Below are 24,067 nucleotides of genomic sequence, written 5' to 3' on the forward strand. Positions count from 1 at the left end.
CCTGAAACATGGACACTATTAGCCCAAGGAAACTGAGGGCTCAGCATCGGTGGGGACCCTCCAAGCCCTGTGGCCGCCAGGGAGAGGTGTGAAAAAAGCAGACAGTGAAAGCAAAGCAGACAGTGATGGAAATTGAAGATCTCACAGCAGGAAGAAGTCCAGAAGCACAATTCACACTGACTCCTAGAAGTGTGTCATTTTTTCAAGCTGTCGTACTTGCCCGCAGCAGGAGCAGCAGAGAACTCTGGGACTAACGAGCCTAGAAAACCACCTGAACCCTCACAAGGTGCGTGTTGTTGTTGATCTGGGAAGTCCCGGGACCAGAAGATTCAGGACACATTAGGCTGGTCAGAAAATCAGCTACATCCATGTAGAAGCCCCTGTAGGAAGGAACGGAGGTCAGTTTTGTTTTTTTCCCGTTTGGTGAGAATCTTCCTGAAGCATCGCAGCAGACGAGCAAGCATTGGGCACGGCAGTGAGGATGCCAAATGGAGCGTTCTAGCAGAGGTTACCTGAAAGAGGGAGGGCTTGGAAATGGGATTGAGCTCAAAGACAAGGAACTGCAGTTCGACGGAATAAATGTTTGGAGGCCTAACCATAGTGGGAGGATGCCAGTCAGTAATGCCGTTAAAATTTTTGTTAAGAAATTTGATTTTAGAAGCTCTTAGATAAAAAAAGGGCAAGTAAATATGGAAGTGATGATGTGATAAATTGCTTACCTGTAATACCTTTTACTGTGGGTATCCAACTGAGATATTATACTACACACCCTCAATGTATACATCAACAAAACATTTAACTTTAGTAATAATTCTGGAATCATACAATAGCATTTTACTATAACTGAGCAATGATTTAAGTTTCTGTCTCATGGCAGTGTTTTGGGCATTGCCATACAGTCTCCCATGAACTGTCTGAAAAACTCTCTTACACTCAGGTTTGTTGTAATCCAGGAAATTCGGAAGGTCTCACTAGAGAACCTGTGGTTCAATGCTGTGACATGCGCGCATAGGGTAGAAATGAGTAGTTCAGAACATTTTCCCTAAAATGAAACCTTGTGAAAACCCTGTCTTGTTAAGAGCCATCCCACAGTGTCTGTCTGGCTTGGAGACTCAGATGCCAACTGGGGGGTGAACGCCATTGCACAGCACATAAAGCTGCTGCCTATAATGCTAGCATCTTATACCACTGCCTGTTTCCATCCTCAGCAGGGGTTCTGCTTCTGATCTGGCTTCCCACTGGTAGGCTGGGAAAAGCAGCACAAGATGCCCCAAGTGTTTGTGCTCCTGCCACCCACATGGGAGAGCTGGATGAAGCTCCTGGCTCCTGGCTCCGGTCTGGCTAAGTCCTGGACATTGCAGCCACTTGAGGAGTGAACCAGCAGATGGAAGATTCTACGTGTTTTTTGGTTTTTTTGTTTGTTTGTTTTTTCCTCTTCCTCACTTTCTGTGATTCTGCCTTTCAAATAAATAAATAAATCTTTTCGGGAAGAAATGCCAATTGAGATACCCATGTTTCTTATTGGGGTGCCTGGGCTCAAATCATGACTCCACTCCCAACTCCAGCTTGCTGCTCATTTCCATGCTCTAAGACAGCAGGAAATGACTCAGGGACCTGGGCAACACTCAAGTGGGAGACTCAGAACCGAGCTGGCTTCAGCCCAGCTCTGACTTTCACAGGCAGACATTTAGGAAGAAACCAGTGGATTGACACACACTCTCTCTCTGCCTCTCAAATATATCTATATCTATCTATCTATCTATCTATCTATCTATCTATCTACCAAAATTTAAAAGAAAAGCCATCCATTCCTCTTTTTTGTCTGTGTGACTAATAGGAGACATTCCTTTGAAACAGGCTATCTGTAAAACCACAGTAATATATGCCCTCACCCTGACTGTGGTGAGAAAGAATTTCTTTGATTGCAGAATTTCCTGTGACTGCTTTATTTTCTCCTCTCTCAGTATAAGGTTATTTATATTTGATTTGCACTTAGTAAGTGTACAGACTTATGGGGCTCAGTGTGACAGTTTATGTGTGTGCACATGCATGCCTGAGGCTACGGATTCACAGGGTATTGTGCACTTACATTCCTGTGCTTAAATAAGATCATTACTTGTTTGGATGTTCACAGTGCCCTGTTTGATACTCTCCTGTTTTTGTAAATATTCTTTAGCCTTTAGCTTCCTTGATTTCTGGAGAAAGATAATCCAGGTTCCTCAAATCTATTCCTTGCCCCAGACACAGTCCCAGAGATTTTTTCCCAAGGTCACAGTCTAGTTGGTAGATGTGCACGTAGTGCGGCTAAGTCATCCCAGCAAGCATGCAGTTAGGGTGTGGGCGAAGTCACAGCTGATCTCCCGGGGTCCCTGGGATGAAGCCTAAGGGTGCAAACCTCCCTTACAGTGCTTGAGGGGTCGGGGGAAGGTGATTAGGACAGATAAGAACATGGCGGAACACTGGCAACTTTATAAGAAGGGGGAGACAGACCAGAATGGGTCACCTGTACGCTCTCCCTGTCCCTGGCCGCCCGGGGATGCTGCCAGCAACAGCCTATCACCACATAGGGGCCTCGCCCTTGGACGAGAACCATGAGCCAAAATACATCTCCTTCCTTTATGAGTCTGTTGGGCTCAGGCTCAGGTATTTTACCTTAGTAAGACTGAACTAATACAAATGGGAGATACAAATATTACATTATAAATAATATAATTATCATAAAATGATTATATGTTACATATGATTTATATTTAATACATAAACATATATGTGTAATGTATAACAAATAAATATATAAAAATTTGTTATATATGCTTTATATATAAAATGGGTTCACACCAATATTTCTAGTTCCAAAATTAAAAGTTCTCTTGTAATATCTTCAATTTTATACCTGTACCTCATTTCTACTTAACAATGAAAGTCTTGACTTTTAAAGAAAAATAAATGCTTGCCCTTTCTTATAGAAAATTTAATGTTTAATATATACTATGGTAAAAATGGCACAAATATTATTAATGCTAATAAGATTGTTAAATGTATTTTTAGGTATTTTCAGAGATGGGGAAAATATTCACTTTGAAAGTTACTGGAAATACTTCAATAGCAGAATGATGGACTATCCAGGAGTGGCTGCCCATTGTAATACTGGAGGGGAAATCAGTGGTGGGTGAGGGGACGAGGGGACTTGGCGAGGAGGATGGGAAATCCCAGAGCCTGTGGAATTGTATTATAAAATAATTGTTTAAAAAAGAAAGACATTGGAAGTAAATATATTTCCCTTGTGTAGCTATGCCAATCTTTAAATTTCAGTAAAGTTCAATCATTTCAATCTTGTTTTCAATATTTAAAGAAATAGGGGCCACTGTGGTGGCATAACACGCTAAACCTTCACATACTGGCATCCCATATGGATATTGGTTTGTGACCTGGCTACTGATCCAGCTGTCTGATATGGCCTAGGAAAGTAGCCCCAGCCCCAGCCCTTGGGCTCCTGAACCCACCTAGAGACCAGGCAGAAGCTCCTGGCTCCTGCCTTCAGCATGGTTCAGCTTTGGCAGGTGTGATAATTTGAGGAGTGAACCAATGGATGAAGGTCTCCTTCTGTATCTCCCTCTCTTTCTGCAACTCTGACTTCTAAGAAAAATAAATACATCCTTTAAAAATTTTTAAAGACATTTTTTAAAAATTCTTTTTTTGATTTCAGATTTTGCTGATTGATTTAGTTTTTTGAAAGAGAGAGAGAACCTTCCAGCAACTTGTACAACAGCTAGGTCTGGTCCAGGCTGAAGCCAGGAGCCAGAAACTCAATCTGGTTCTCCTACTCGGGCAACAGGAACTCAAGTACCTCGCCATCTTCTGCTACTTTGCAGGAAGCTGGAGCAGCAGCAGAGCAGCCAGGACTTGGACCAGCACTCTGATACAATGCTAGCGTCGCAAGCAGCAGCTTAACTCACAGCACCACAACTCTGCCACTAAAATTTTGGCTTTTAGTTATATGAAGTATCTACATGGCTCTACATCAAAATTTATGCAACAGAGTCCACTCACATGAGTTCATCTCCCATCCTTATCCATTCCTCTGTTCTCTTCTTCCTTTCATAGGTAAGCAACCATCTTTAATATAATTTTATTTCTGTGAAGGTTATGTATTTATTCATATTGCTCAACGCTGTCTTTTTTTTAATTCTAGGAGTTCAATGATGTTCTTATCTTGTCATTTTGCTCATTCTTCACTTATAACTTTTTGCACCAATCCGTAATGATGGATATCTGATTTGTTTCCATGATCAACCATGTCGTCAAGCATATATCCATTTTTTTCAAAGATTTATTTACTTTTTTTTTGGAAATGGAGAGTTACAGAAATAAGGAGAAACAGAGAGAAAGATCTTCCATCCGCTGGTTCATTCCCCAAATAGCTACAACCAATCCGATGCCAGGAGCCAGGAGTTCACTCAGAGTCTCCCATGTGGTGCAGGGTCCCAAGGCTTTGGCCCATCCTTTACTGCTTTCCCAGGACACAAGCAAGAAGCTGGATCGGATGTGGGGCAATTAGGACACAGGCTGAGGCACATATGGGATCTTGGTGCTTGTGGCAGGGGGAGGAGGAAGGGACCTTAGCCAATTGAGCCATCATACTGAGCCCGGGCGTGTATCTATTTCAAATAGATTTTAAATGAGATTATGAGGGTAAACTACGCTTATAATTTTGCTAAATAAGGTGCTATCTGTTGTAGCATATATACCACTCTAAAGTAAGATGCTAACAGGAGAAATTGTATATTTGTCAGGGGATGAAGCCTCATAATAAGTACTTCCTGCTAAGTTCTTTCTCCTTTTTAAAATTATATAAAATCTTCCATCCCAATTCACTCCGCTGACGGCCACAAGGCCCAGGACTGAGTCAGAAGCCAGGACTCAGGAGCTCCATCTGGATGTTGTATGTGGGCAGCAGGAACTCGATTATTCAGAACAGCAGGGAGTGGATCAGAAATGGAGCACCAAGGACCAGATCCCTTGCACACATGGGGTGCTGGCATCACGGGCAATGGCCATAGCACCTCCCCTCAGTTCCACTTTTCTATAAACCTAAAACTACTCTAGGAAATTAAAAAAAAAAAAGTCTCTTTTAAAAGATAAAAATAAATAGATAAATAAATGGCATGTTTTAAATATGTTAATCTTGTTCTAAAAGGCACGTTCACCAGGCCTAAGTTATGGGTGGGGGCTAAATGACTAAATTCACTTCTGGTTTCTTTTCTGGAACATTATAAATAAATATCTTAACTAGTACAAAACTTTTAATAATGTAAGTGGTATTCAATCCATTATATCTTAAGAAATAATGTAATAGCAGGAAAATGTTTTAAATTCATCTATATATTTATATCTGTATCTATGTCATCTATACATAGAAGTATAAATGAAAATAGATACAGAAAAGTGAAGTGGTCTTTTCACTCAGAACATTTCTGACTTTGTGAAATTCAGTCAAGGATGTTTTAAATTCAAAGATGTAGTTTGCCTTTTAAATAAACTCCCTTGCTCCCCGTGCTGAGCTGTGACACAACAATCCTGGGTCTATCGTCAGTAGCATCTACAACCAAGATGTCTTTTAAAGTGTCGGTAAATCTGCCAGTTTGTTTCCTTGGGCCTCAAGTACAATCCAAACTTTAAATACGTGATGAAATGAAATGTATTTGCCAGTCTTTTTATGCTTCTATATGTTCAACATACATGACTATGCTGCATTGTATTATTTTAGTTATTATTATCTTCTGAAATCAGAAATAGCAACCTCAGGAATGACTGAGTGGAATCTGGTTGTGTATCTTATATACTTTGAAAATTCAGTCTCAAAAACAAGTGATTAGTGAACTGGAAATGATGGGTTCACATTCGAATAACAGCTCATAATATATGAAAACTGGGAAGCAGAGTGGCTCTACGGAAGCGCGCTGGGCCCATAATGTATGAAAACTACATAAAAGGAGTAACATGTCAATAAAAACTGGTGAATTAATCACTGATGACTCATTTTCTTGTGCTATATATTATTTCTCAAGGATAACTATAAAAGCAAAGAAATATTCACAAGATGACATACAGGAAAATTTCTAAAATTTCTTCTTCCAAGTTTCCATGCGTCTCTTGACAAAGGGATATGTTAAAGTCTTGATTTTCTTTTCCTTCTTGAAGCCTAGAGTTAAGGGAAAAAAAGTCAATATCAGATGCGTCCAGTGACCTGAAGTCGCTGCTTCCAGTATGCTCATGCTATTTTTAATGAATAGCAAGTCAGTTCGACCCATCACACACTCCACCCCTTAAAATACAAGGATACAAGGATGCATCTGCACCTGCTGGAGCTAGCCAATGCACGCATCCAGATGAAACTCACAAGCAGCAAAGGGTTATGTAGAATCAGCACAGAAGGGGCCACTGGATATCGGTCATATGGCTTCCTAAGCAACGCTCTGATGCATTATCTCTCGAGTTTAGAAACTGAAGAGGGAAAAGCTTACCGCCTCTCATGCAAGCCTGTCTGCAGTCCTGCAGGTTGACGAAGTTGTTCTCATTCCCTCCGCAGCCAGTGTAGGTGAAGGCATCGCAGTCCTTCTTCTGAGGGTTAAAATGGTAGCGGGTCACGTTGGCAGAGCACAGGCCCTTATCTTTTGGACTGTAGCAATATGAGGGGCCTTTATGAAAAACAAAAATAAAAAATCAGAAATTCTTCAACTTCAAAATTAATCAACTGTGGTGATTACTGGAGTAGTTGGGGGGTGGGGGAGAACTAATCCCACAACAGTCTCATTCTGATTCCAAAATGATAGGTCTTTGAAAAGTTTTTTTATTATATATAAAACACATACTATGAAAAAAAAACACTATGCGTTAAAAAAATGTTTTGTAAAAAGCCAAACTTGTTTTTTGAATTCTATTTCTCACAAGCTTCCTGAAATATTATGGCATGGTAATAAACCAGTTTAAAAATGTGCTGGTAGGCTTCCCTGCTACAGTTTGGTCTTTCTAAACTTTTATAAACTGGGCAAAATTTCTTCTGAAACTATGTCTTTGCATCCTCTGAATATGAAAAGAAAGTAAAGTCCAAACATTTATGCTTAAGGGAAGATGGGCTAAATGTCAAAGGATAATAAATGATGTGCTCTGATAAACTTTCCCACGCTGGTAGTTTTATTTTAAATAATCTGTTCTCCTTCTGCTATAAATCAGGAACTAAAACTTTTAATTTCCAGCTAACCAGCCCTGAGGCACGTATATGCATACAAACAATGCAAGAGAATGCCTGCGGACTGCACCCTACAAACTCACAATTTTGCATTTTCAACACAGAAGAATGACAGAGCCTCATCAAGCTCTACCAAGAAAGTGTCCCTTGATTGCTGAATGCCTGTCCTTATTGCCTCTGGCGGAGCAGTTTCTACTTCATTCCTCCCCACAAATGCTAAATGGTCTCTAAGGAACCTAGCATTGGAAGTGGGCTAGGTAGGGGAGGAAAATCCGAACAAGGATTTCTCTGTGCCGCAACTTGCAATTGCTAGGAACACAGAAACCAACTGAGTCGGCCTATATTTTGCTCTCTCACATACACAACTGGCGCCACACACACCTGAGGCCGTGGAGCATGAATAAACAATGTAATTGTTCATGCGCAAATTGAATGAGTAAGAAAATAAGATTGAGCGCCCTTATCCAAAATGGTTGAGACCAAAAGTATTTCCAGATTTTGGAATTTTTGTAAATTTAGGAATGTTTTCCCAAATGATTCTTGTGGTAGGATCCCAGACTAAAAATGAAGCTCCCTGTTTCTCATATATGCCTTCTACACACAGCCTGCAGGGAATTTTACACAATCTGTTCAGCAGACAACATTCTTAGGCATTTGGGCTGTAAGTTGTCACACAACGCTGCATGCACAATTTTCCAGGGCTGACGTCATGGTGTCATTCAAAAAATTACGATTTTTGGATTTTTAGATAAAGGATGGTTAACTTGTAGTTCTTAATAACAGAGAATTCCTCAGTTAGGTCAGAGGCTGGCAAGTCAGCAGCTTGTAGCTTACACCTCCATATGGTAACCAGGGATACGCCACTCCCACAGAAGGCCAGAGGATGAAGACCAATACTGCACTACACAGGAAAGCAAGCCACATTAATTTCACATCAAATTACTAATGTTTTCATCTGAAAGCCTGAACACAAAAATGAATTAGGAAACACCATAAAATAGTATTTACTTTTCTTTGGCGCACAGTAGCCCATACAAGTGGCTTTGTCTGGGAACCGGTTCTTATTACAGCCGTAGCCAGAAGTTGGAAATTTTTCACATGTCATGGAACTTAGATTGAAGTAATACCGTCCCACAGATCCGTGACAATAGTCTTTCTTGATTTCCAAGCGGCAAATTTTGGGAACTTCTAGGAAAAGTGGAGCAGTAGAACATGATGAACCCAAAGTGGCCCTCTTAGCAACACCTCGGAAACTTTGCTGTATTTTCAAGTGGAGGTGGGATGGGGAGAGAAATCATGTTTGATGTTGGAAGAGTAACTCCAAGCGACTCTTCTTGAACTTGGCGACTCAGTATTTTCTTTCGGAATCAGTGCGGACTTGCTGCTGTCTTTCAGGCACAACCAAAGACTCCGATCTGTTTCTACCAAGTTCTGCTGGCTCAGTTCCCTGAGTGGCAGAGCCTTCCACTGTGCTACAGACCTTAGCAGACAGGATGAAAGTCAAGTACACACACACACACACACACACACACACACACACACACACACACACGTATTTGTAGATATGTATGTAAAATAGAATACAATACTGTGAATCTCTGCCACCACATTCCTGTACTAATCCAATCTATGTTTGGGTTTCAGTGCACAAAAATAAAGTTACAAAATTAGCTAAGTCACACTTCAGTGATAAAATACACTCAGGGTATTTCAGGTTGATGGGTAACTGACAGGAGGAAAAAGCATGCACACACACACACACACACACACACACACACACACTCCCGGGAGGGGAGAAGGAAAGCCCTAAGTTTTGGAGCTAATGACACACACAGAAAAGCACTTGTGTCGCATCTCAGGACCCCAGTACACTTACTAAGCCCTCAGATGATAGAACACATTTTGCCAGAGTTCAAACTGGCCCCGAGTCAGGATAAATACCAGTGTGGGTTGGGTATAGTATTGGGGGTCCTAACCTCGAGATTATTTAGTCTGAAACCAGCCCAACACTAGAGACCCCTGAGGCTGCGCTAGCCGCCTGCTTGAGGCCGGCGAGCAAACTTCCTCACTTACTCTCGATCATCCAGCAGGCCTCGTGGCATTCCTTCCACGAGTTGAAGTTGTTGGCGTTGCCCTCGCAGCCCCCATAATAGAAGAGGCTGCAGCTCTGCGTGCGTCTGTCGTAGTAATACCGGGGAATGCGCGCTCGGCAGCGCCCGACCTCCCGGGGCAGGAGGCAGATCTCCGCCTTGGTCCCTGTAGGAGAGAACAGGGGGAGCCCCGGGGAGGGACGTCAGCTTTGTCCCGCCTCGTCCCACAGGAGCCGCCTCTGCACCGGGCTCCCTGGGGTCCAGGAGAAGAGGACTTGGCCAGCTGGTGCCAGAAGCTCCTCTGCCTCCCGGGCCGGCTTTGCCCGGCCCCATGGACTCGACAGGAAAGGGATCCCAAGCCAACGCCGTATCTGTGGCCCTCCCATACCTCTGGGTGCCTGGGCAGCCTCGTCCAGCGCGGCCACCAGCACGAGCAGCAGCAGGAGCCACACGGAACGAGCTGGGATCATGCTGCCGAGGATGGTGTGGGACCCTCGAGGGCAGGCGTTGTCAGAAGGCGCGGGGAAGGAGCAGGTGTGCAGAGTCTGCACTGCCGGCGGGCGGTGAGCGCCTGCTTTATGAGACCCCCGACGGGACGGGGCGGAGCGCGGCAGCGGAGCCCGCAGGGGCGGCTGATTCACGCTGGGGCAGGGCCAGCCGCACCCGCGGGGCAGCGCGTGTGGGCGCCAGCGGAATTCCCCTCTAGTTGAAAAGTTAAACTCGTTTCCCAGACTTTCTCCGGAGGTCAAACGGGAAGACCCAGATAGAGTGTCCGTCGGTGTCGGCGGGCTGCAGGGAAACGGCCTATGTGGTGGTGCGAAGCAGCTGGAAGCCCATTCCTGAAACTGTCCATGGGCGAGATCCAGAGTGAGTTCATGTGCCCCGTGGGGGGCTGGGTTCATTGCAATAGATGCTGTATATTTACACATGCAGTCCAATTACTTCTCATTTACACTTAAACGAATGACTTATGATAATCGTTTATCCTAGGCAAATGATTTGATGAACTGAAAGTCTTTTTTTTTAATTTATGGGAAACATACACACACAAACACAGCTTTCATCTGCTGATTCTCTTCCCCAAATGATTCCAGTGGCCGGGGCTGGCAGGGTCCAATGAGCCACCACCTGCTTCTTTGCAGGTGCAAGTTACCAAGAAGTTGACAGGAGAAGCCCACCAACCCTTCCATTCCCAGCCCTGGACAAGCACTTCAGATCTCTACCACTGTAACGTAGCTTGGGCTGCCTTCACTTTCTTGCTAATGGAATCAAAGAAAGTTCTTTTATTGAGATACACCCATGTACCTATGTGCATCAATAGTTTGTTTCTTTGAATCTCAGAACAGCAATGCATGAAGACACTAAAATGTATGAATATGCTACAACGTGTGAATATGTTTTTACATGTAGCGATAGTTTGTTCCTTTTTCCCATGGAGTGACATTCCAATATGTGAGTATTCAAAAATTGTCCTGTTCCTGGGTATTGGTGCTGTTTCTAATTTCAGCTATTAGGAATCAAGCCGCTATATGAAAACATACTTTTCACTACTTCAGGATAAAGTACTTAGCACTATTAGAAACTGCCAGTTCTCATGATTAATTAGACCACTTTAAACCATCACTGCACATGTCTGAGGACCACAGCTATTTCACAGAAGATGGAAGAGGAAAAGTCCCGGGGCCGGGGGTTACAGGCTGGGATCCGGAAGCTTTGGGCAGATCAGCCACATCCCACACACTTCCCAGTGCCACTCCATCTAATCAAGTTTGTTGCTCCTTGGCACATGAGCCTGTAACCTACTTTTTTTTTTTTTGTAATAAAAGTGTGCAGGAGTTTTACACAAAATATTTAAGATGTTTTTGGAGAATACCTCATGGGTTCTTTTGATGAATGTGCCATCCAAATTTCCCCTTTCTCTCTTGTTCTATTGCATATTGTCAAGTGGATAATTGTTCCTGAGGAAACTGGGTTGGCAGTGGTGTTACAGAAGTTCCGGAGGTTTCTGAGAAGCCCTGGGAAGCACAAGACACTTGCTCATTATGGGTTGAGAATCCAGGATATTTACAAACTGTGCTCCTTGTGCCAGTTTTCAAGGATCCTGACGTCACATGGTAGAATCATATTGCTAGGAACACGAACAGCCTGGTCAGCTAACATTCCCAGAGAGCCATGACTAAGAGTGACAGGCAAGAGGATGTAACTAATGACCAACTCTCCAGGACAAGAACAAAGATGACATGGAGGGTGCATCTGTTATGTACAAATTCCCATGTTGTAAGGGAGGAAAACTTTACCACTGACCCAGGATTAGGTTTGAATGGTTCTGGTTCCAGTTTACTCTTCTGAATACGATTAAATCTGCCTATAAACTGTGCTAAGATTCAGGACTTGATGTTGATTCAGAACTGTCATTCAGCCTTGACTATACACTATTTCTCCAGCGTCTTATCACTTAGGGGACACTTTTTGATCATTCTTTGCTCATATAAACATGAGCCTTTTGAATCAGGCTGGATAATTTGGGAAAACCACAAGGTGTGATGAGGCAACAGACTCAGGTGTTCTAGAACAAGATTTTAATCCTTGCTGCTTTGAGTCGTCTGAACTTCCTAGCCTTGATTTCAAGGACACGCCCACTATCTCCATTTCATCCATGTGTTGTAGGAACTGACTGCACACCGCCTGGGCTCTTGCAGAGATTGTCTGCCCTGGCACATTAGCACAGTCCATCTAGACCTTCTCAGACCCTGGTTCCTGCTGCCAGCAAACAGCAACATGAACTGGTCTTGCAGGACTGAAACCCGTGACCTTGCACCATCAGCTCATTTGTTTGAGTTTAGAGGCCACTGTCCCCTGTCTAGGAGATTGGCACACCCATCAGCTATCATTTTGTGCTCTTCCAGAGGAATGAGATCCAAGTTGCTTCATAGAAGCAGAAAACTTCAGTTTGTTGCAATGAGCGCCCCCTTCCCCAGGGTAGAGCCCATAGCTGAGGTCGTGCTCACAGAAGCATCGGAGAAAAAGAGTTGTCTTCCATTTGTGGCAAACACAATACATTGTAACCCTCCTGTTTCCACCAAGAGAGGAAGAGGGTCTGAACAGCTGAGTCAGTGACATATTTTCAAGTCAGGTTATTGGGGAAAATGACCCCTCGCGGTTACAGAACATTTGAGTGTTTCCACACCTTCCCATTTAATGAGAAGTATGGTAACATTGTTGCATTTATCCAAGGGCCCAAAGGCGCAAGTGATGATCACTCCGGTAAATCTCTGGGAGGTTCTGTAGGTAGAATCCAGGACAAAGGGTTACCACAGGCAATGGAAAAGAATTCCTTTGCCCAAAGTCTACAGGAAGCGCAACACGGGGAGCAAAGTGGGAGGAACAGCTGTCTAGAGTGACCACCATCAACCTACCAAGCGATAGTTACAGCGGCATGGTCAAAGCCAGAGCTCAGAGTACGCTGCATTCTGTTGAAATATGGCTTGGAGTTCTTTTAATTTGAATGAAAGAAAGGAACTGTCTGTGGGTTCCCATTATAAAGGGGTAAACTGAGACCTACAAAATAAAATGTCCAGGCATGGCTGTCAGCAGGGAAGAGACTAAAACCCCAACTCTTGATTCTCAGTACTGTATTCCTTCAAACAGCTAGATCTGGCCTCTGTTCTGTGGTCAGACGTCAGGGTACAACACTATAGGACTGCAACACACAAAAGCTACCTTGAGGGCAGAAACACTTCTGCAAAAGTCTGATACTCACTGCTTACCTTTCTTACTCTCCCATTAGTGTCTATATTTTTAATAATATTTATTTGCTTGAAAAAGTGACAGAGAGAGAGAGATAGAGAGAAAGGAGATCCTTCCACTGGTTCACTCCTCAAATAACCACAAGGGCCTGGGCTGGTCCAGGTCCCAAGTGCTTGAATCATCTTCTGCTGCATTCCCAGGCACATTAGCTGGGAGATGGATCGAAGGTTGAGCACCTGGGATTCCAACTGGCATTCTGGTATAGGATACTGTATGGCAAGCGACAGCCTAATCTGTTGAGCTACAATTCTGGACTTTACACTCCCTTTGGCCCTAATGTCAACTAGATATGAAGTTTATTTGAGATGGATTCTCCCACAAAGTGCACACCATGTGCACATTAAGAAGGTGTTTACACACCTTCTAGAGACAACAGTTCACCTTTCTGAGTTTTGCAAATCTTGAGGCCACTCTTCCACCAACAAGGCATTGTCCTAGTTTAGTTGCACCATGTAGGAAGTGCTTGCTCTAATACAGCCTCTGTTGGACTGGGTGCCTTGCAGACTATGACATAATAGATTCTCACAAAATGATGATGCATTCTCTATGTTTTAATTTTGTCATTCCTATTCTCTCTAGAAAATGGGATAACAGAGTATATCATATATCTCTACTTGTCATCATTCTTTCATTCACGTATTTTAAAATAATCTGGTTGTAGGTGTAAAACATGCCACATTTAGAGGTTTGGAGTGAATGGGATCCATTAGGGATCTCACAGCATGACAGGGTAGACAGATGAGCATTATAAAACCCAATAAGACGTAAATGTTCTTACTACAATATTAAAAATATGGACCAGGGAATAAAATGTGAGCACAGCTCAATTCAAAATAAAAACCAGTAACCACAAACCCAGCTGACATTATGTCTTCTGAGTCCATGGGCCACAGGCATGTATTCCTTCAGCCAGCTGCTTTGGATGCGTCTTGTAGGTACTGTATTGCTTCTGCAAATGGGGTCACATCGAAGAGGCATCTTTCCTGTGCCCTGGATATAAACTTCTTCACACATTATTGTATGTATTCTACATGCAAACCATCTTTTCCATCACTCAACTTGCTGCACGTTAAACTGTGTTTGACACCTAGAAAATCAGGACAAATTTTGGAGGATTTTATCCAAGGCTTCCCAGGCAGCACAGCCTCACTACCCACTCAGAATCATAATTTTGGTTATCAAGCTGCTGGACAATAACTAACCAAGAAAGGGGAAATGTTCCCCTAGTTTCTGGACAGCAGGTGGATGAGAATGCTAACAAATACGACAATGTGTATTCAGAGTTTGTGTTTGTGCTGTGCGTTGTCTTTACGTTATATCCCAACAGTGACCACCCACGAGAGTTACACTATTCTCCCCACTCTGCAATGAGGAAGACAAAATGTTAATGGGCTTTCCTAAAGCCACCAATTTTTAGAAGGATACTCCAACACGTGTATGGGAAATATACATAATAATAAAACTATCCATGTACCTCAAAAATTCTTTTGCACAGAGGTAAACATATTTTTTAAAACTTCACTTTCCATGGACTTTTTGAAGTGTCCTTGGGGGAGCTGGTGCAGGTGATCTGAAGCCCTGTCTCCCGGCTTCAAACCCTGCACACACATTGGTTTCTCTGCACAGTAATGGATATCTGTGACAGCTTCACTATGTACAGACTGACTGTCCTGCATCCTGAATTCTGGGAATCAAAAGTGTGCCCGGCTTTGGCACATTTGCACAGCGTAATGAGTTATCCTGGAGATGGGGGCCCAAATTCAAATATGAAATTCACTTATGGTTTACATATACCACATACACATGGCCTAGAGTGAATTTTAAACAATGTCTCAGTGGACTTGCATGTATTTTATCTCTTTCCTTGATAAATGACATAAGGTATATACTTGCATTGTAACTGTAAGTGGCTGAATAAAATCCATTGTAGAATTTTCCATTTTCAGTGAAAAGTTGTTGCTCAAAAGTTTTGAATTTGTGAGCATTTTGGATTTCAAATTTCAAAATTAGGGATGCTCAGCTTGTACAATGCACACTTAGAGCCTGCAGTCAGCATCTGGATACCCCCCTCAGACTTTTAAATACAGATATAAACTTCATAATTCATTCATAGAGGAAAATGATAGGTACCAATTAAATACATGGCCATTGTTTTCTAAATAGGACATCTGCCAGAGTTGATGATCAGATTAGAGGATTGAGTTAATCATGGATGGCCCCATTTTCAGGGTTATATTTAGCCAAAGTAATGGACCTTGAACTTTCCATGTCAAGATACATTTACCCAGAAGAACATTGCATTTTGGTAATACAACCAAAATTTCATGCTAAACACACCTTCATTATTGAAGTGTCATTTGCTTTCCAAGTATTCATTTGTTCTAGCTTTATGTGGGACAACGTTTGCACTTTATGTCACACAGGGTGGGTCAGTCTGCCTTTTGCGCCTGGATCTCCCTGATGCAAGTCTGGTAGACTCACCACGGTGTGTGGTCTGATCACTGTCTCCCGTTCCGATCTCATCCCTCACTCTCCCCTGATGGGGAGTAGCTGAGCTCAAGCAGCACTGTGTTCTGTTTGCCTGTTTCCCTCTGGGAACCTTTGCAACACCTCCTCCTTCAGCTTTGCCTCGACTGAATGAAAGGATGACTTCCTGTCTTTCTCTGCCTGGCCTCCTTGGCAGCAGCCGGGACTGGTCCCACTGGCACTACCTCTAACCCAACTGGGCTACACTGCCCTACGGCTGAGCCACTCCTGGTGACAATGCAGAATCACTGATCATGCGTATGAGTCAGTGTTGTGAATGCTCTGTTTTTTAAAGTTTAACTTAGTTGACATGGTTGATCCTCATGCTTGCCTGCAAGTGCTATAAGAGAACGATGCTCAGAGTCCCACGGAGAGCCAGTGCGCCAAGCCTGAGACCTGGACAGCATGGTCTCATAAGCATCCCGGGTATTCCTACCTCAAAACACATTTTGCGCAATCTGTATAAAAAGAAACAGAAAGTGGGCAGTCTTTGGAATTGCCCTGGCTATTTTTATCTTATTATTTGTGAAGAAAAGAGAGGAACCTCCCATTCATTGGTTCATTCCTCAGACACTCAGGAGACTGAGGCTGGGAGCCAGGAACTCAAGCCAAGTTTCCTGCGTGTGTGGCAGGAGCCTAGTGCCTCACATCATCACTGCTACCTCCCAGGCACCTCACTAACAGGAACTGTAGCTAGCTATGAAACCTAGGTGCCACACTACGGGATACAGTCATCTTAACTGGAATCTTAAACATTGAGCTAACTGCCTGCTCCAGTACTAGCTTATTTCAATTCTAAAACAAATTAACCAATTCAGGTCCTGGATGATACACTTTCAATGCAGCTCCTGGTTAATGGACTGGGAAGGGTTTGGGTGCCTCAATATTGTGGGAGGCTCCAAAGAAACTCTGGACCAACTCTAGCTGTTATGGCCATTTGGGGTATGAAACAGGGGATGGACGTTTTCTCTCTCTCTCTCTCTCTCTCTCTGAATTTTAAGCAAAATAAATAAACATTTAACAACAACATCAAGAAGAACAAAATGTGCACGGACACAGCAGTCAAAACCTCAGAGGACACAGTCCATGTTCAGGGCTGCAGTGAGTGACATGAAGGCATGAGAGTAAAATACTACGGTGTGTGAACTCCATTTCTTTTCAGAAAACATGACTGCAGAATTTAGAGCATCTAATAAATATGAACTAGGCTTATGTGTGAAAAGCAGCTCAAATGAAATTCCAAATAACTATAAACATGGTTTCATCTATGCGTTTGTCTGAGATGATATTTGATAGTTATATCAGGTGTGGGACAGACCATTTTATGTATCAGGATCCTGAGAAATGTGAGGTCTATTCCTCATCCACACCCACACGAACGATGGAAAATTGCTATTTAAACGTTGCAAATGATGACAGTGAAAATCTGGGTGAATGGAGACTTGAGTTTGACCGTGAGCCAATGGGCATCGGGAGGGTTGCCTCACTCCTGGACCAGTGAAACTGACAGCATTTTAGAACTATTCAAACCACTTGGTCAGAACACGCATTACATCGGGACCCTGGGTTGATATTGGGGTGGCAGTTCCCCATTCCTGGGCACTGGGACATTTGGAAAGCTGGGTGTGGCTTCCCCCTCCATCTCTCCCCTTCCTCCAGAGACAAGAAGAAATAGAGAATTTGGAAACAATGATTTCAGCCACTTCTCCCTATCCCTCAATCCTCCCCATCCTGGTCAACTATGTAATCATCATTAAACAAAAAAAAAAAAGCTGCCATTTTTTCAGACGATCCCCTAGGGGGCAGAATTCCTCCCAGGGAGAACAGGCTGCAGACCCAGGAGCAGCCTGGAGATGCTGCCTTTTGTCTCTCCTTTGCTTTTTTGAACTTAGATCCTCTGGTGACAGCAAAGGAGGTAAAAGGGCAAACACATTCCTAAGCCAGGCTGTGTTTTATCTTGGATTAGTTAATAGCTCTCATTCTTTAAGATGAGCCTCTAAAAAGTCACTTTTATACCTGGTACCTACAATATCCTTTCTAGCTGATACCGATGATACTTAAGACACCGTTTGGCTACAGTGAAATATTTTCCAAGCCAATTTCATAGGAGGATCACTGAAACTGATCGCCTGAACAATGGGAAAGGTGGTTCCAAATGGAAAAAGGAAAGATGCCTGCCAGGGTGGTAGAAAGTTCTTGCATGAAGAACATTGGTACTTGTCATATTCATGCTGACCTTCCACATTTGCTTATCCTTGATATCCAACTCATCATGACAGCTACATACAAATCCCAGGTATTATTTGGGGATGCACTTGTATAAATAATACACTATTTATACAGAAAAAGGTTACTAGTTCAGTACATTCCCACTGAAACTGATCACATTTCAATTCATTATACTAAAGTATAATAACACTTTCTATATGGTCTCCTTTTTTTTCATTTTACACTTTTCAAAAAACTATTTTATAGTTCCATAGGCTCTGAGATTTCCTTTGCCCCTTTCCCAAATCCCCTCCCTCCCAGTGATTTTCCCTATATTATTACAGCAGTAAAGTCCTTCATAAACAGTTGTAAGCCCATCATTCTGCTATTTAAGTGTATTGTGACACTGAGAGTATAGACAATGGAGGGAATGCAGCATCCTATTGTCAAGATATATTTAACAGTTTCATTGGGAGTCCATCTTTGATTTGGACGTAGAGATGCACACTACATTGTATGTTCCCATCTGGATATGATAGTACCTATTACAGAGTTACTATACATCCCCTCAAATGAAAAGCCACAAAACAAAAGCAACAATAGTAAGAAAATGGAAATTTACAATGTCATAAAGTTAAATAACATGCTACTGAATGACCAATGGGTTGCTGGATAAATGAAAAAGAAACTCAAGAACCTTCTTGAAGAAAATGATGCTATTGTAGGTTCCACCTAACTCCAGTGAGATTGACCTACATTCAGAACTCTACTACACCGGCTGGCATGGATGTGGGAAGAAAGGTACCCTCCTTCACTGTTGTGGGGAGTGTGGGCTAGTACAACCACTGTGGGAGTCAGTATGGAGAGTACTAAGAAAACTGAAAACTGACCTGCTGTATTACCCAGTTACTCCACTTTTGGGAGTATCTCCAAAGGAAATGAAATTTACATATAAGAAAGGGATCTGTACTCCTATATTTATAGCAGCACAAACTATAATAGCAAAGTCATGGAAACAACCCAGATGCCTGTCACAAGAGGAGTGGTTAAAGAAACTGTGGTGCATCTACTCCATGGAATACTTCTCAGCCATTAGAAAGAATGAAATTCTACCATTTACAACCAAATGGTCACAACTAGAGACCATTATGCTCAATGAAATAAGTCAATCCCCAAAGGACAAATATTACATGTTCTCTCTGATATAAGGCAATCTCCTTACAAAATACAAGATCAATAGTCATTTCAATACTGTTTTTTGCTACAGCTCATGGATTATGGTATTTTTTGTTTTATTTTCATTTTTCTCTCTTATTAAATTCTTCACTGACTTATGGGTTTCTTTTTTAATACCAGATTAAGCACTCTAGTGATTTAGCAGATTAATGAGCAGTCCTCAGAACGACCTCAAACTAGGTGAAATGGTACAATTTATAAAGTGAACAGCTTTGGAATGTAGATGGAGGCTGATGACTTCCAAGTTTATCCTGTGGGAGAGAGGAACTGAGAGGAAGAGCCTCACACACTTTACATTGTACAGGACTGTGCTGACCCCTTCCTGCCAATCTTGTGGCAGGTGTTCTGATTCAGATACTTGGCTTAATCATATTAAAGGAGATTATGAAGAAGCTTTAAAACGCCAAGACTATTGTACAGTGACACAATTATTTGGAGACAACTCATCAGAAATTATTACAGGAAATTTGAAATAAAACAACAGTTTGCTTAGTAAGTGAAGAGCCAGAGGCACAGCTGGCTAAGATGGACTCAGGGTTCCCAGCAACTCAGTTCCATGCACTCACTGTCTACCTTTCTGGCAGGTAAAAGATGCCAGTGATCAACATCGAAGACCTGACAGAGAAGGACAAGTTGAAGATGGAAGTGGATCAGCTCAAGAAGGAAGTGACACTGGAAAGAATGCTGGTACCTGACTGCTTTCCTTTGAATTGAGTTCCTTTTGTATTAAGCTAAAAGATGTTGTGGAAGTACTAGGTCACAAATCATCAGCTGTCCTTTGTTTATTTACGGACGGGGGGGGGTGGGGGAGGGAAGGCAAATACAGATAAAGACAAGTTAAACAAGTAAAACTTCACTAGAGATTGAATGTTAATAATTGCAATTTTGTATTGATTTAGACTCTAAATCTAAAGGCCTAGCCACATCATTTCCATAAGCCCCATTCAGCTCTTGGCCTGTGTTTTGTATTACTGGCAAGCTAGGAAAGATTTTACATTTTTAAAAAAGATTTACTTATTTATTATTGGAAAAGCAGATACACTGAGAGGAGGAGAGAGAGAGAGGAAGATCTTCTGTCTGCTGGGTCAGTCCCCAAGTGGCTGAAAGGGCCAGGGCTGAGCTGATCTGAAGCCAGGAGCCCAAGCCTCTTCCGGGTCTCCCACATGAGTGCAGGGTCTCAAGGCTTTAGGCCTTCCTCAACTGTTTTCCCAGGCTAAAAGCAGGGAGCTGGATGGGAAGCGGGTTCGCCAGGATATGAACTGGTACCCAAAGGGGGTCCAGGTGTGTGCAAGGCGAGGACATTGGCTGCTGGGCTACTGCACCGGGCCAGAGTTTTACATTTTTAAAGAGTTATTTTTGAAAAAAAAAAAAAAGGAAGAAAGAAAGAAAAAAAGGAAGGAAAGACAGACAAAAAGGAAGGGGAAGAATGGAAGGAATTATAGACAAGAGATAGAAACTAGTGAAGAAGAATATTAGAGACGGTATTTTTGCTATACCATAAAATGTAGCAATGCTTACAGGCACTAAGCCTTTATTTTTTCTAAATTCTCAAGCTTCCCTTTTTTTCCACATAACAATCTGTTGTTATTGAGAAAGGTACACTCATGACCTCACATTTTAGCACTCTCATGGTTAGAATAAACGGCTACATTCCATGCTTCTGTAAGCTCTTCTCTTTCACATCATGAAGAACCCACGCACAGGAGCTCCGTGGCTCCTCCCAATGCCATCCGCCAGCTCTGAGACAGTCAGAACTCTGCACTTAGGCGGAATGGAAACGGCAAAGGAAGAAAGCTCCCAACAAACAGGAACTGCAGCTTGGAAAATGTACTCGTGCAGTTTAGATCTCTTCATTTTAGGGAGTTTGCAGAAGAAAATCTTCTCCATAAGTGATAACAGCATATTTTATATTTTTAAATCTAACTTTATCAACACCAAGTACAAGAGAGAGTTTGTATTATCTTCATACTTGGCTCAAAACTTCTACTCGCAATCAAAATTGGGACTTTAGCTTCTTTTATAACTGTCTCGGACTTATCTGTTCTTCTTTCCATGAAAGTAAATTATGTTTTGCTGTAAAGATAAAACTAAATCTATTACCAGCACAAAAACTTGGGACACACAGTAAACAAGTTGAAATCCTTATCTTAATAATTTTGGAGCAAAATAAATGTTTGGAGGAAAGGAGGGCTGTTTTTCTTTTTTAAGTTGAAACAAATAGCCATGCACCATTTTATTTGTGTATTCAGGATTATTCCTTTGTGAGCAATTGAGTGATCCCATCTTTATTATCCATTTGTGGTAAATTAACCTTGGAATTTGTATTGGTGATAAACTTCACTCAGGCTTTGGGGTCCTTTTTCCCTATCGATCCATCTCCTTTCTCTTAGAATCAAATGTGTCTTAATATCACAGTACAAAAACTACATGCACAGAGAAAGAAAGAGAGAGACAGAGGTGCCTTGCATGCTCTGTGCAGTCTGTTTGGGCAGAAGGCTGTGGCCTTGCTGGCTTATAAACAAAAGAAATTTATTTCTCATCATTCAGGAAACTGAGGAATCCCAAATGAGGGCACACAGCAGATTCGGGGTCTGGTGAGGGGATGCTCCCTCCTTCAGAGCAGGCTGCCTGTCCATGGTGTCCTTGCCTGGTAACAGGAGCCCGTAAACTCCCTGGGGTTTCCTCATTAAGGATTCTGATCCTATTTGGAAGGGTTCATGACCTAATCACCTCACCTCCAAAGGGTTCCACTTCCTAGATGACAGTATACGGCTTTGCGGGAGATGCAGTCAGCTGAATATATAATACATAATGGAAACCCGTGGTCCCGCACCTTTAGTTCTGAGACAGGCCAGCAAAGGGTTAGTACGCGGTCAGGAATGGGAGTGGACAGATCTGGAAATATATATGCCAGGTCAGAAATTCTGGCTCCACAAACTTTCTGCCTGTGCCCCCCGCCCCCCACCGAAATTATCCAGCTGAGCTCTGTCTGCTTCCTCAAAGTGGGCTAGCATCAGCATCCAGTTTAGAGGACAAGTGGGAGAAACCCATGCGGGAACAGTCACACGGTTCTGTAAACAATGGCAGTAGGCACCAAGGACTTTCTACTATTATTTTACTACCAATATTTTAAAATTATTGATATCCATGAGCCTTTCTCTATTTTATTGTCAATACATTAGTCAGAGTAGAAAAACTGTCAGCATCCAGTTTCTCGTAGCATGCAGCAATTAAAAACAATCTTTGTAGTGATAGTAAAAGAAGTTACCGTGCGACTTGTTACAATCTTCTTGTGCCAGCTGCTCATTAGGCATTCAATGCAACCAATATTGCTATTCTTATTCTGAGTCCCTTAGAACTGCCTTAACTTTCCACTGTGACATGCAATCCTATTTTAAAGTACACATATACAAGAAATGTCACAGAAGCACACGACTCTAAGTAATCGGTACGCCTGTATCTTCAGATTCTAGCCCTTCACTCTGGTTCCTGGCATCTGGTGGGCTTAAGCTGGCATTTAGGAAGGAGTGTGGGAAAGTGGGGAGGGGGGGAGTAATCTAAATCACTCCTGATTTCAAAAGTATAAATTTGCAAGTATCATTTTAGGAAGAAGACACTCCACTCTGCTGGCCCCAAATTGGAAACAATTTGTTCTAATGGGTACAGGATGAGTTTTCAGGGTTGCAAAGCAATCTTCAGTCTTATTTGTAACGTGGCTGGGAATTTGCATATGGAAATATCACAGAGATTTTCTTTGAGAACAAACAATATTTGGTTAAGCAACTCGTGGAGTGGGTGGCCATTTACTGTATTGCCCAAATTGAACTGGTTTTAGATTACTGTCATGAAATATACCTTAATTGAAAACAAAACATCCCAGTGCCTATAAAACTGTGTCACATAATGCAATGCAATCAATAAAAAAAAACACACTGAAGTATACAGAGTATGAAAATTTGATTCTCTAGGTGGCATAGGCGTGTGTGTACACACACATTTATATTTATGAATTAATTGGCCTTGCCGGTCTCTAGAAAGAGTATAAAGTACTATATAAGCAGACTCCAGGGGAATCCAGTTAATTCAGTTAAGCTGAAATTCAGAGCACCAGCCAAAGCCCAGCTCTGTTCTGGACGCAGGGAAGGAGACAGTGAAAAACTCACCCAAGGGTCTTTGACCCATGAAAACTCATTCCTGTAGAGGAGTCCTGTGTGAAAGTTCACGTGTTTACTTTTAGGCATCCCACAGTGGCAATAAACCTGAAAATCAGTAATGACTCATTTCCTTTGACCTTTACATGTCACACTTTTGGAATGAGGACAATGATTGGATCAATAATGGCCTGGAGACATTCATGACTTGTGTTGCTAGCTGAGTTCTGATGCTTGGATCCTGACTGGAAGATGCCAGAGGCCATGCACCTTGAGAACTAGGTGTCTGTGTGTTCTGACTGTGGGCAGGAGGTCAGGGGAGTGAGCAGCCTTTGGTTCTAGCCCAGGAAGCCCAAGTGCAGTGACAGAAAGCAGAGAGAATGATGGTACAAAGACACAGAATGAAAATGGCTTATAAAAAGTGCATTCTTGGGATCTGCAGCTTTCTGTTGGATACCAAATGAGTCATTTCCTTCTCCTTCTCCAGGTATCCAAATGCTGTGAAGAAGTAAGAGACTATGTTGAAGAAAGATCCGGGGAGGACCCGCTAGTCAAAGGTGTCCCCGAGGACAAAAATCCCTTCAAGGAGCTCAAAGGAGGCTGTGTCATTTCCTAAGAGAAAAAAAATCCTGAATTCTAATGACCATGTAAAGTTTCCTCTATGTAATAAAACTATTGACCAGGTACAAGTATTTTCAAATTTATAAAAATAAGCTTTTCATGAAACTCGGAGGTGATAATACATACTTCTATGTCTTTTTAAAAGTACTCAGCACAAGGCTTTATGTGTAATTGACTAG

At 42.4% G+C, this 24,067-nt stretch overlaps 2 protein-coding genes across 2 annotated transcripts; one reads left to right on the top strand and one right to left on the bottom strand.

Annotated features, from left to right (window-relative positions):
• Window positions 1-295: 295 nt before the first annotated feature.
• Window positions 296-9,991, bottom strand: TFPI2 (tissue factor pathway inhibitor 2). The gene is made up of 6 exons (XM_040964817.1): window positions 9,728-9,991; window positions 9,323-9,505; window positions 8,258-8,437; window positions 6,525-6,698; window positions 6,110-6,202; window positions 296-380 (listed from the first exon to the last, which is right to left on the bottom strand). The coding sequence occupies exons 1-5, from the start codon at window positions 9,807-9,809 to the stop codon at window positions 6,120-6,122; spliced, it is 702 nt and encodes a 233-aa protein (XP_040820751.1). The 5' UTR covers window positions 9,810-9,991; the 3' UTR covers window positions 296-380; window positions 6,110-6,119.
• Window positions 9,992-19,707: 9,716 nt separating this feature from the next.
• Window positions 19,708-23,883, top strand: GNGT1 (G protein subunit gamma transducin 1). The gene is made up of 2 exons (XM_040964819.1): window positions 19,708-19,803; window positions 23,755-23,883. Exons 1-2 carry the CDS (start codon window positions 19,708-19,710, stop codon window positions 23,881-23,883), a joined length of 225 nt encoding a protein of 74 aa, XP_040820753.1.
• Window positions 23,884-24,067: the final 184 nt, after the last annotated feature.

The sequence above is a fragment of the Ochotona curzoniae genome, unplaced genomic scaffold, assembly GCF_017591425.1.
Source record: "Ochotona curzoniae isolate NIBS_2020 unplaced genomic scaffold, NIBS_Ocur_1.0 scaffold_3835, whole genome shotgun sequence".
NCBI classification, from domain to species: Eukaryota; Metazoa; Chordata; class Mammalia; order Lagomorpha; family Ochotonidae; genus Ochotona; species Ochotona curzoniae.

Excerpts from the sequence above, each read along its gene's own strand:
- TFPI2 (XM_040964817.1), bottom strand. The coding sequence starts at position 9,809 with ATGATCCCAGCTCGTTCCGTGTGGCTCCTGCTGCTGCTCGTGCTGGTG. Across the intron at positions 6,699-8,257 it reads CTACTGTGCGCCAAAGAAAA|GCCCCTCATATTGCTACAGT; the intron begins GTAAATACTATT and ends TTTTTCATAAAG. Across the intron at positions 6,203-6,524 it reads ACAGGCTTGCATGAGAGGCG|GCTTCAAGAAGGAAAAGAAA; the intron begins GTAAGCTTTTCC and ends CCTTAACTCTAG.
- GNGT1 (XM_040964819.1), top strand. The coding sequence starts at position 19,708 with ATGCCAGTGATCAACATCGAAGACCTGACAGAGAAGGACAAGTTGAAG. Across the intron at positions 19,804-23,754 it reads TGACACTGGAAAGAATGCTG|GTATCCAAATGCTGTGAAGA; the intron begins GTACCTGACTGC and ends CTCCTTCTCCAG.